The 13,269-nt window shown below is 42.3% G+C and overlaps 1 protein-coding gene across 1 annotated transcript in view; it reads right to left on the bottom strand.

Moving 5' to 3' along the window:
• The window catches only part of LOC134849377 (kelch domain-containing protein 1-like), a 381,010-nt gene that overhangs the window by 19,298 nt on the left and 348,443 nt on the right, over positions 1-13,269 (bottom strand). The window contains exon 2 of the mRNA XM_063866505.1: positions 3,088-3,295. Coding sequence (XP_063722575.1) covers positions 3,088-3,285 — 198 coding nt within the window. The 5' untranslated portion in view covers positions 3,286-3,295. The remainder of the gene's footprint in view (positions 1-3,087; positions 3,296-13,269) is intronic.

The raw sequence follows: 13,269 nt of genomic DNA, 5'->3' as shown, positions 1-13,269 counted from the left end.
GCCCAACTTACTTGAGTGGTCACTTGAGTTTGGACCACAAACTGTTACAACAGATTTGAGTCTTCGAGTTCTGTAGATTCGTGGTAAGCTGGCTGGTCTTTGATTCCCTTGCTCTATCTGTTTTCTAACTTATCGTAGCTGTCCCGGTTACAACAACAAAGTTTTTTGGAATTCTAAACGCAGCTTGAACCGCAAGTTTCCTGAAATTAAAGTTAAGCCTTCGACGAGCATAAAGCCGAATTTCCTTTTTGCAGATTTTTTGTTCGTATTCATCGTAACACAAGACAACGACGTAGAAAGGCTACAGCTCGGGTTTGATGCAATCGTTTAAACTGTTCTTTTACAATTTCGTTTATACTTTGTTATACTGTTCGTTGGTAATACAGTAATGACACGATTTTGTTGTCTGCATAGGTAAATAACACCAAAAAACCAAACTGTAGGAATCTAAGGATTCATACTACCAACGGCTAGGCTAAATCACAGGGTTCAAACTAACACACTACGCTTCGCAAGCTCACTACTGTAAAAACTGGATTATGCTAGCACACATTTATTAAAATCCCCATAACATCTACAACGGAAGAAGAGAACAATATAAACGAACATTAACAGTTCGCGCGCTATGATTGAGGACCTTAACAGTTCGCGCGCTATAATTGAGGACCTTTTTAATCTCAGCTCAGTTGTTTTTCTGATCTTTTAGGCGTTTTGTCGCCTCTATCGATCAGCTCATGATGTACTCCTTTTCTATCAATTCGTCTCAAATTTATTAATTCCGCTTTTCTTCCAATATTTGTCCACGTTGTTCTTGAAAACGATCAAGGTCTTCGAGTCAATTACTTCTCCTGGCAACATTCCAATCTGTAGCTGATATAACGGTAGAAAAAGTTTTTCCGCAATTCGAAGTTGGCCTTCTTCATTATCACTTTCTTGTCATTTGTCCATGTGTCTCGATTATTCAATTCGAACATGCCTTTTGTAGCTTTTGGGTCATAACGGTTGTAACCTATTTTGAACATTTCGATTATTGTTCCTCGCCTTCTGCGGTATTAAAGTGACGGTAGGTCTAGTTTTTTAACCTTTCATTGTAGCTTAGTGTCTGTAGACCTTGTACCATTCGTGTCGCTCGTTGTTGCTCATTTCCGATTAATCTTGTGCTCTTCTTTAATCGCGGGTACCAGGCTTGATTACAGCACTCCAAATGAGGCCTTTATAAACCTTCAAAAACACAGGTATAGTCATTTTAATGAATGTTTTCTTACAAACTGCAATGATAGAATTTGCCTTTTGAACTTTTACAAAAATATGAGAGTCTAAGTAGAGTTTACTATCGATGATCACTCCAAGAACTTTTTTTCTCCCACTGTTTCAAGCTGTTTATCGCAAAGTTCATATGATCTTATTTCACGATTTGATCTTCCCTTTGAGAGTATCATATGTACACATTTATCTTCATTAAAATGCAAAAGACTATTTTTTACCATTCTTCCAGTTTTCTTAGATCTTCTTGCAGCAATTCAGCGTCTTTGTCACTGGTAATTTCTCTGTATAGTTTTGCATCGTCTGCAAAAAAAAAACAATTTTGATTTGACTGTGTTTGGCATTAAAAATATATAAATATTACAAATAAAACAGGTCCCAGTAGAGATTCCTGGGGAATGCCACTCAGAACATCTTTCCATTCAGATCTAGTGTCGTTTATCACAACTCTTTGTCGTCTTGTTAATAAAAACTCGTTGATCCAGCCAAGTGTTTTTCCTTTTATTCCATATTGTTTTATGATTCCTATCAGTCTTTTGTGCGGAACCGAGTCGAACGATTTCTTGAAATCCAAGTAGATAACATCCGTTTCTCGGCGACTATCTATTGTTTTTGTGAAATCCTCCAGCACTCTCAGTAGTTGTAATTGTGATGATCTACCGGGCAGGAAACCAAACTGTTCATTAACAAGGATTTCATTTTTTCCTAGATGTTCCATAAGATGGGCTCGAATTATTTTCTCAAATATTTTACAAACTATTGATGTTAAGCTTACTGGACGACAGTTGTCAGCTAACGACTTTTTTTCCTTTTTTGAAGATAGAAGCAATGTGAGCAAGTATCCAGTCTTCAGGTAGCTTCGTTTCGTCCCAAGATTTGTTTAAAATTTTTGTTAGGAATTTGAGCCAGGAATCTCATAATTCAAACAGAAATTTCGGGTGAATTTCGTTGGGCCCTGGAGATTTCGATGTATTGAGTGAGTCTAGTTGCTCTTTCACCAATTGCTCTGTTATTTCTAAGTCCTTTATTGGATGGGTGATATCCAATTCTGGAATCTTCCATTCTCTTGGTGGGACGTGGGTGAAGACTGATGAAAAGAACTTCAACTTTTTCGATCTCATTGGTCGTTAAAGATCCATCATCCTGCACTAAAGCTGGTATTGCATTTTGTAACACGGTTTTCTGTCTCAAACAGCTCCCGAATTTTTTTTGGTTTCATTTTTACATCTTTAGCTATGTCACTTTCCTTTGCCCCTTGATCATTTCGTGTAGCTGTCTTAACAGCATTTCTTTATAGTTGTCAAAGTTTACTGTTGTTCTATTGCAGCAAAATTTTTTCTAGTATTTCTTTTTTGCTCTGATTGCCTGTCGAGTGGTATTGGTGAATAGTAAGTTGTTTCTACACTCTGGATAGAGCTTAGTTAATGGCACAAACTTTTTCGTTGGTTCAGTCAGGAATTCGCACAAATCCGTACAAACTTTTTCAACATTGTCTTCACTGTGAAAAAAACGACAAGTTTTCTACTTCATCTCTCATTCGGTCGTAATCTCATAATTAGATAATGAAAAACAAAAATCATCAAAAGCAAAAAAGCTAAAAACATTGAATGCTAAATAAAAGCTAAATGAAACAGGTAAACAAACTGTTTCGCCTGCTCTACTAACAACAGGGAGAAAACATAGTACACGATTATTTAAAAAATGAACAAACTCGGTGATCATTCACAACTGCTAGAATTCATTGAAGTCAAGTTTAGAATACGCTGAGTACTGAGGAAATATCGAGTCAATAAAGCGAGGGAAAGCTGAGAAAAAATTGCTTACGTCATCCACGCCCTCAAACCCTGCATTCCTGCTGAATATTGTCGTAAATCCTCCGAAGACAATCAAATATTTATTCCAGGAGAGAACACAATGTCCAACATGCACTGACGGCCATGTTATAGGATTCACATTTGATCCTAGATCACGAAAAGGGTCTTCTTTCCGAATGTCATCAAAGTCAAATGCACAAACTGACATTCCACAACCTCAAACGAACTTGTTGTGATATAAAAACACACATTTTGCGCTTCTTAAGATAACTACACGAATAAATTCAAATAAAAGTGGGTAATTGGGGGTTTAACATTCGCCCGGAAGTACATACCGACCGAAAGTAAGGCTAAATCCTAAAACGACTGGCTAACGTCTAAATGGAGCTTTACGTTTTTTTATAGCTTTTAACAAATTTATCGGACAGCGTCTTAAACTTTGAAAAATTCTGACCTTGAGACAGTGAAATAGCGTTAAAACTGCAATCGAATTTTCAAAACTGCATTTGAACAGCCAAAAGATAAATGCAAAATGATTGTGCATTTTCGGAGATATTAACCTTTTCCTTAATTCAAGAGTACAATTGAAAAAACTTTTTCATAAAATCGCGATTTGCCAAGCAATTTTTCATAGCAAAAGACCCGACAAAAAAGCAAACGCGAACCTTCAAAGATATATTTTGACTTAGTCTAAATTTGAAAATCAGAATTATTTCAGAAAGTCAATAAGTTATCCGATAAAAATTATTAAAGCTATAACTGTAAAATGGATCAAAGGTCCACTGTCCAATAGAAACTAACGATATGCCTGAGTTCCGACCGTGTTTTTAATGGCGTTCGCGTGTTTAAGGTATTTTGAGACCTGACCATGGTGGCGTTCTTATTTCTAGAGAGGGCGAGGGGGTGGGGGTATTTTGGTTGTAGCCTTTAGGCTGTAACGCGGTTTGTAGTCTCATGTCGCAAGCGAACCGAATTGGCTCCGACCGCATGAGGTAGAAAAGGAGATAGTGTCCCTGACTCTTAAGTCAATGGTTATAGGGCCTATTTTTCTTTAACCTCATAGGTGACGACTGTTACATATAAGCAAAAATAGTGAGCTCATGGCTGGGTCTCAGCCTCCCCAGACCACGAGGTCACTCCTGAAAACAGGGCTACTATCACGTTACTATTGTTTTGACCAGTAGATAAGAATCATCATAAACATCGGAGATGGATCAACCATTTACCTCAAATCCTAGCTTCTCATTATCTGAAAACGAACTTTAATGTTGCTTGATGCAATTCAGGACATATCCGGAAGCTAAAAGCTGTTAAAAATACAGTTTCTTTTTTTCTGAGACCCTTCCGGATTCTCGAATCCGGACAAAGATTGGTCCTGTCGTCCTTCTGGAAGGGTAGTAAACTCCTCCCATTACTCCACCGATTTCTTGAGAATTGCTCGGTAAGGGTTGTACACTTACAAACGTTACAATTCGGAATGTTCTTCAGAAAGTGTCGTCAACTATAATTCTATCGTTCGCAATAATTTCTCGTACGTCTTGCTTGTCTTAGCGAAAATCGCTGTTGTGATTTTCGCGGTTTTCAGTGTTCGCAAAAGTTAAATTTGCCACGTGTCATACACGCCCAAATCGGAATTTAAAAAATTGTTTTATCACTCCAAACTGATCTCTCACAGTTCGTTAATTTGAACGCTTAACACCGTTAATGTGCCAGTCGGTCATGTCGGGAAGTTTGACCTTGAGAGACACAAAAATACGTAATTTTGGAGTGGAATTTTAATTTTAAAAATTTCGAACGGAGCCTGTCATGCTCAGTTTTCTCGTACCAACTGAAAACACAATGTGAAAAATCAGAACATCCGAGTTTACAATTGCGGGAAATAACTCAAGAAAAACAGCGGGAAATTGCTATTCGCAATTTCCAGATATAAAATAGGACACGAGTAGAGCTGTCTTATCCCAAAATAGGAGGAGAGACGGTAAATAGAAGAAAGAACGACTATTCGGAACGAACTAGAGTGAACCTTCAATGGAAAGGTGGACAGCTTGAGTGTCCCAATGGTTCATACAAAAACTCAAATTCTAGAGCAAGAATTTACTTCTGTTACCAAAACTGACCAGCATCAAACTTATTTAGTTATATTACCTAATTCTTGAGTTGCCTACCAATGTAATTACTCCCTGTATTCGAGTACATCAACATGTGAGTCCCTAATTTAAATTTCTCGAGTGTGTTTTATGATTGTTATGTTGAGATAAGGCGAGTTTTAGGTTGATCCATCTGAAATGGATCAAAATTCCACTGTCCAATAAAAAGTAACTTAACGGATTGTTCCGACCCTGTTTTTAACGGCATTCGCGTATTTTGGAGATTTTGAGACCTAAGTATGGGGACGTTCTTATTTTCTAGAGTGGGGGGATATTTTGGTAGTAGCCTTTAAGCTGTAACGGGTTCTAGTCTCATGTCGCAAGCGAACCGAATTGGCTCCGACCGTTCTTGAGGTAGAAAAACACAAGAGATAGTGTCCCTGACTCTTGAGCCAATGGTTATAGGGCCTATTTTTCTTAAGCCTCATATGTGACCGAAGTAGGCGACTGTTACATAGTGTTTTTATGGCGCTCCTGGGTGTTTTTACGAAATCATGACTACGGAGTCGAACCCACTTGACACAGCTCCGGGCTGCATGCCCATTCTAGAGTACCGGTGGTACGGTTCAGCGGGAACGTGTAAACCTTCCGGTTGTACCGTGATAGCTTTTTAAGAAAACTTGAGAAAACTTCCTGGTACGCTCTCCGAACGAGGCCTAGCTAACCGAGTAAGGAGGGGGGATAGGGTAACTAGGGGGACAAAAACACGAGCAAAAAGACAAAAGCGAAAAAAAAACAAAAAAATAAAGTATAGAAAAAGGAACAAAAACCATAAAACGAAAAGACAGTGACTTTGATACCAGATCATTTGGATCAAACCTTTATATTAATTAAATAGTGTACCCATACTGTTTTATAAGACCGATCGTTTCGATCAATCTAGCAATTTAAACCAGTGACTCTGAAAAGGTGCCCGAGTGGGGGCGTTGTTAAGGGTTTTCAGACAGATTGCAACCTAGCCGGACCACTAGGAGACTTGACTGGAAGAGGTGCCCAGTCGAGTGGGAAAGTGGTTCACAAGCATCGAACCGGACCACTGGGAGACTTGACTGGAAAGGGTGACCAGTCGAGTGGGAAAGTGGTTCACAAGGATCGAAACGGACCACTAGGAGACTTGACTGGAAGAGGTGACCAGCCAAGTGGGAAAGTGTGCTGCTGTCAAGTGCAGAACAGAGACAACCAGCACAGGATCACCACAAGAGGACAAACAGGGGTGTTCTCAAGTTGGGCAACGGGTATCGTTAGAATCCACATTACATTATAGGAGATAAGTGTAAAATTGGATAAGCGGAGTCCCATTGTTTTGAGGAAGTTTTTGCTCAAGCAGGCCTGGAAACAGGTCTACGGTTTTCTCTCGAGAGGTTTAGCACCCGGCGCTTAAGGGATTTTTCGGCTTAAGAGGGGGGCTAAAGAGGGGGGAGGTTAGAAGGGGGGCTGGTTAAGTTAGAGGTTAGCGGTTATAAATTGTAAAAAGGGGGGACATTAGAGCAACTAATTGCTCGGCATCGTCGACTTAGTTACATTAGATATTTACACGCGTTGGTTACAGGAAGCGGATATCCAAAATTAGAATCAGGTTAAGGTAGGTACCCTGGTCGGATCGGTAGGGGGGAACGGACATAGACAGTTTTTGTGATACCCCATAAGATCGCTAGCAGGGGTGAGGAAAACGCGTGGCAATCGGGTACCAGACATTTTTTCGGACAAAGATTGACATCAGTCAACCTTGAATTTCAGGAGAAATCACCCATCTGTTTTTGAAATTTTTTCCAGTTTAAAATTTTATGTTTTGGTAAAAAATTGTTGTTGGTATTTTAACGAACAGGTGATCACAAGACACCTGCGGGGAATTTAGAGTTTCAAATAGCCTGAGAAGACTGGATCAGTATTTGGGTTTCGACCATTAAGATAGGGATTTTGGGAAAACTTTTACAAGAGCTCAAGTGGTGGTAAAAGGTACAGTGGTTCAATAGTCCCTACAACGAAGAAGAAGAGACCCGATATCCAGACACTCAGTGACGAGTCTTGGGACAGTACCGAAGAAGTCTTTGGACATTGCAGTCTGGGGAAAGTCTTGGGGCAACACAATCTTGGGATAGTCTTGGGACAGTGCAGCCTTGGAACAGTCTTGGACCAGAGCAGTCTTGGTACGAAACAGTCTTGGGACATTGGTCTTGGGACATTGGTCTTGGGACATTGGTCTTGGGACAGTGGTCTTGGGACAGTGGTCTTGGGACATTGATTTTGGGACAGTGGTCTTGGGACATTGGTCTTGGGCCATTGGTCTTGGGACAATAGTCTTGGGACGTTGGTCTTGGGCCATTGTTCTTGGGACGGTAGTCTTGGGACGTTGGTCTTGGGCCATTGGTCTTGGGACAGTGGTCTTGGGACATTGGTCTTGGGCCATTGGTCTTGGGACATTAGTCTTGGGACATTAGCCTTGGGACAATAGTCTTGGGACATTGGTCTTGGGCCATTGTTCTTGGGACGTTAGTCTTGGGACGTTGGTCTTGGGACATTGGTCTTGGGACACTAGTCTGGGGATACTAGGAGGAAGTACTGGGACAACACTGAATAGTCTTGAGACGGTAGAAAGAAAGTCTTGGAACAGCATTAGGAGGGGGGTACTAAAAGAGTACTAAGTCAGGTTGAAGTAACCAATTGTAAGATCATATTCTCTATCCTTTCCTAACACATAAAATTTTCAAGAGCTTGAGAAAAGTTGTTTTCAGCAAATCGTTGATTTCTTTTTACAAAATTTTTTTCAAAAGAGGTTTTAACTTTAGAGTAGAATTTTGTAGATAGTAATACTGTAAATAGTAATAATTGTAAATAATGAGGCGAAGCAGGGTACCGGTAGCTGAAAAGAGGTCTACCGAAGCGAAGACAAAGTATAACTCGTCGCTACGTAAAACAACATCAATGGGTCCGATGGTAACAAAGAAGAACTTTTCAGTTAGTATGGTCAGCACGAGGAGTACCACGGAGAACAAAGCAAAAGAGGGCACAGAAGAGGAACGAGTAGAACCCACCATCGAGATTGATCTAGAGACACCTGATCAAAGTGTGGATGAAGCAGGAAAGAAGACGACAGAGTCAACTCCAATGCCTAATGCGGAAGAACCTAACCCGAATCCCATAGAGTTCTCATCGATAGACAACGCGGAAGACACAACAGGCAACACGCAAGAAACAGTGAAGGATGAGTCTCAAAAGAGAACGTCTTTTACTGAAAGATTAGCAATGATGGTCGGAATGAGATCGAAGGACGCAGCAGTGGAGGAGACGAAAGTTGAGAAAAGCAAAACATTCGGAACAGTATCCACGAGAACGACAGAGACCGATCAGAACGAGGGTCAAAGAAAATCGGGACCAGCGATCAACTACAGGACAACAACGGACCATGGAACGACAAATCTTGAGTTAAGCGACTTGATGGCGAAACTAGATCAGATAGATGAGAAACTGAAGCACAGCGAAGAGGATAGAAATGTGATAAAGAAAGAAATGAGACACAGCAAACATGAGTACTTGGACAACTATTTCCATCTAGCGAGAGCGACGGAGGAAAAGCTTCAGAAGATGTCTGACAAAGTAGAAACCACTGATGAAGAGCGAGAAGAACATCAGAAAGGACATGCAGGAAATGAAGCAGCGATATGACGCAGTGAATTGCCAGTTAGGGAGTTTGGAAACGAGAATGGTTACGATGAGTAGGGAACAGGCTGAGAGCTCAAGTGCAATACAGACAAAGCTAGACGCAATTCTTAGGAATTCAACACAACAAGACAGGCCAGCTGCAGAGAGGACACAAGGTAATAGAGTGGACTTCGTGGAGCCTCAAAGGAACAAACGACAGTCAACACCGTTACCAGCAACCCGGGAGGCCGCGATTACGGCACCGGTGGGGGCCAGGGCCATTATAAGGAATGGAACAGTGAACACAACCAGTGGTCCAGGGGACTCCACGACTCAAAACAACGTGGGACCGGATGCCATGACTTGGACAAGCACCTGGGAAATGATGAACAGGACTCTAGAAGCCTTCGCCACGAGGAACACCGACTTGAGTGACAGAGGAGGCAACAAATCCAGGAAAACCTTCAAGAAACCGAAGGAGTTCAAAGATGATTCAGATGGATGCATTGACACTTGGGTAGAAGTCATGAGGTTGCACTTAGAACAAGACAACTTGAACGATGAGAGGCAAGCATGCACAGCGATACTGAGCAATCTGGAAGGCACGGCATTCAAATGCGTGGTTGCGAAGAAAGAAGAGGAACATGACACAGCGGACAAAATCTTTGAAATATTGTTAAATAGATTCGGCTCAGGCATGAAGGGTCATCAAGCGATGATGCGATTTGAGAGGAGGAGACAAAGGGACGATGAATCGATTGACAGGTTCCTAGATAATCTTGAGAGCTTGAGAAGAAGGAGTGACCCGGAAGAATCTACCAATCGAAAGAACTTCAGTATCGCCTCAAAGTTCATTGATGGGGTGAAGAGTGATGACTTGAGAACGATGTTAGCAACGTACTACACATTGTCGAAAGTTAGTGCACCAACTCCAGAAGAGATGAGGCAGAAGTCAAGAGAGTACATGCTGATGAAACCCAAGAAATACTCGTACTCAGACAACAGGAACACACAAGGGGGAAGTCAGCCACAGAGGTCGTCATGGTACAAGCCCAGAGATGACATGGACAAACGCAGGTCATGTGCTAACTGCGGGTCGGCGGATCATCATGTGGCGGATTGCACGACATACAAACAGGGCATGAAGAGTTTGGGATATGCACCCGATGAAGAAGATATGAGCCAGATGGAAGAACACGAGTTCTATAGTGGCTTGATCATCAAAATAGGTGCAAGATGCTTCTTCTGCAACCGAGAGGGGCACTTCAGGATGGACTGTCCGTTGTTTTGGGAAGCGGTCAAGAACCAGAGTCATCCAAAACACAAGTTGGCGCTAGCAGCAGTGCAGAACCAAAGAAACAGACAAGGTGAATTTGAGACGAAAAACCTGGAAAGACCAAATGCGGAGCTTCCGACGAAAACAGTGAAAGCTGTAGCACAATGTAATAGTGCAGTAGAGGCCACGGCGAAGAACGCCCAAGAAATAGATTATGAGAAGGCGGCAGCGGAGGCCATCAACAAAGTGAAACAAGACCTAGCAGCGAAAGAAATAGAACAACGACTGAAGCATGAAATCCAAAGACAGAAAATGAACGAAGCATTAAGTTGCTCACAGACAATACCAGAAGCTGCTGAGGGGTCGACAAAAAATGGAAACTGCAACACGGTAAAATAGGTCACAGGAAAGCCGTTTGGCATAAAAAAGATTGGGGTAAGAACAATGTCAATAATCACTGTGGGCGGCCACGAAGTAACGAGAAACTTGAGCGAACCAAGTGACCAGACAATAATGCACATTGATGTGTACGCAGATTACTTGAGCTGTATAAGCCCACAAACGACTTCTAGAGCGTTGAGGGCACTACTCACGAGAGGGGGTAGCAAGTCGGTACGTGTTGATAACAGGTACACAGAAGCTTATGGTCCACATGAAGTGATGCTAAATATAGATGGAATCAACATCTATACCAAAACAAGGTTAACATGTGATGAAGACCTAATTGGGCAAATCTATGTGGGAAGAGAAGAGTTGAAAGTGAGATCGATCGCACACTGCGCCATGCTTGAAGAAGATGCGATGCACATCGGGACAGAGGCAGATGTGACAGGACACGTGTTAGACATAAGTGGCAAAAAGACTCAGTTACGTGGGTTACTCGATACGGGAGCAGTCTTGAGTGTCATACCAATCGAAACTTGGGAAAAAATGGGCTTCAACAAAAATGATTTGATAGATTCGAGAATACTGTTGTCAGCTGCGAACAAAGGGGCCCTGCGGGTGTTGGGCAGAACGCCGATAATAGCCCTCAATCTGGGGGAACGTAACCTGTGGATGAGCGTTCTTGTGGTAGAAAACCTAGATGAGTCTGACCGATTTATTTTAGGCAGAGGCTTTATCAGGAACTTTGATGTAGCATTGATCTAAACAACGCAATGTTCAGGATACGAAACCCGGATAGGAGGTACGCAATCAAACCGGTTAATTCAATAATGGCAAATGAAACCAAAGCACCGGTATTCTTGTGTAGGAGGGTGAGGCTAAAGGCGAACGAGGCGGCGATTGTAAGCTTACGAATGAAAAATTACAATGAACTAAGTGACAACAAGCAGGTATGCATAGTCCCAAATCCAAATAGTCAAAGTGCTGCTGTTTTAGGAAGATCCTTCTCGATTACGAAGAGCGGCCTCTGCGTGAGTGTCTTGTTGAATACCCTTGACATGCCAATCACGATACAGAGGGGGAGGAAACTGGGATATGCTTTACCTGTTAAACCTCGATATGAAATGACGGAAAACCATAAACAAAATGAAGTCGTTGATTGTCCCGATCATAGGGACAAAATTTGTATCTTGAGACGATTAAATAAAATAAAAAATTCAACAGGTCTTGTGAAGTCACTTAAGTCAGAGACGGACGATGGACTATCGAGCTGTTCGAATTTCTCGGAACGGCCCATATTAGACGAAATACAGAGTGATAAACCGGTTCTACCGGATATTGAACACTTAAGAGGCAAGTTCACGGACGAACAGCTCGAAGCCATCAAGGACGTACTAGAGCGGAACGAAGAAGTTTTTTCAAGACATAAAGCAGACATCGGGTGTTGTAATTTCGTTGAACATGAAATAGAACTTAAGGAAAACGCAATACCGCACAGGGAGGGGGCGAGGCGCATGACCCCACACAAATCGGATGCGTGTAGGAAGGAGATTGAAACGCTACTAGAGTATGACATGATAGAACCATCCAAATCACCGTGGGTGTGTGGAGTAGTGATGGCCAAAAAGAATGGCGACCAGTTAAGGTTTTGTTGTGACTTTCGATACCTGAACTCCGTCACGGTGAAGGATGCCTATCCCATACCTAGGATTGATGAGAGCCTCTCGAAGTTAGGTGATGCAAAATTTTTTACGACTCTTGGTTTAGGCTCGGCTTTTTGGCAGGTACCGCTGAGGAAGCAGGACAGGGACAAGACAGGGTTTGCCTGCGAGTTGGGTCTGTTTCAATGGAAACGGATGCCGTTTGGACTTTGCAATGCCACAGCCACGTTTCAGCGGTTGATGGCACACGCGCTGATAGGCGTGACGAAGAAGTACGACAATCTGGTAATGTGCTATGTGGATGACGTGGTAATAGCGACACCCACACTAGAGGACCACATTGAGAGACTCGACGAAGTTTTTGGGTGTATGAGGAGGTCGGGGCTGAAGTGCAAACCATCAAAGTGTGAGATACTCAAGGACTCGATAAAATACTTGGGCAGGATGGTGGACAAACACGGCATCAGACCAGATCCAGACGCGGTAGAGGCAGTCCTAACTTGGAAATCGCCGAAAACGGAACACCAATTGATGAGCTTTCTGGGTTTTGCAAACTACTATAGGGAATTTGTCAAAGGCTACGCAGACAAGGTTTATCCGATGCAACAGTTAATGAGGCACAAGGGCAAGAAGTTCACGTGGAATAACGCAGCAGAAGAGTCATTCCAGAGAATAAAGAAAGAGTTGTTCGAGGCACCAGTACTAGGGATGCCAACAGAGAAGGGGATGTACGTACTGGATACGGACGCGTCGGTAGTAGCGATATCTGGAATTCTCCACCAAGAACAAGAGTGGAACGGGAAGACATTCTTGAGACCGATAGCGTACGGGAGCAAAGTCCCAAGTGACACGGAAATGAAGTACGGTGCACCGAAAGCAGAGATGTTCGCGGTGGTTACCTTTGTCGAGAAATATAGGGCATACCTAGGCAGCGAGCTATTCAAGTTGCGAGTCGACAACCGGGCATTAAGCTGGCTGAAAACGTACTCAATGGACCACAGTTACATTGGGAGGTGGATAGTTCGCCTGGACGGATACAATATGATAATTGAGCACAGAACACGAGACAAACATCAAAATGCTGA

The sequence above is a fragment of the Symsagittifera roscoffensis genome, chromosome 1 (genome assembly GCF_963678635.1).
Source record: "Symsagittifera roscoffensis chromosome 1, txSymRosc1.1, whole genome shotgun sequence".
Taxonomy (NCBI): Eukaryota; Metazoa; Xenacoelomorpha; order Acoela; family Convolutidae; genus Symsagittifera; species Symsagittifera roscoffensis.
Note: the sequence above shows the minus strand (reverse complement) of the source record. Positions and strands in the feature narration are given on the sequence as shown.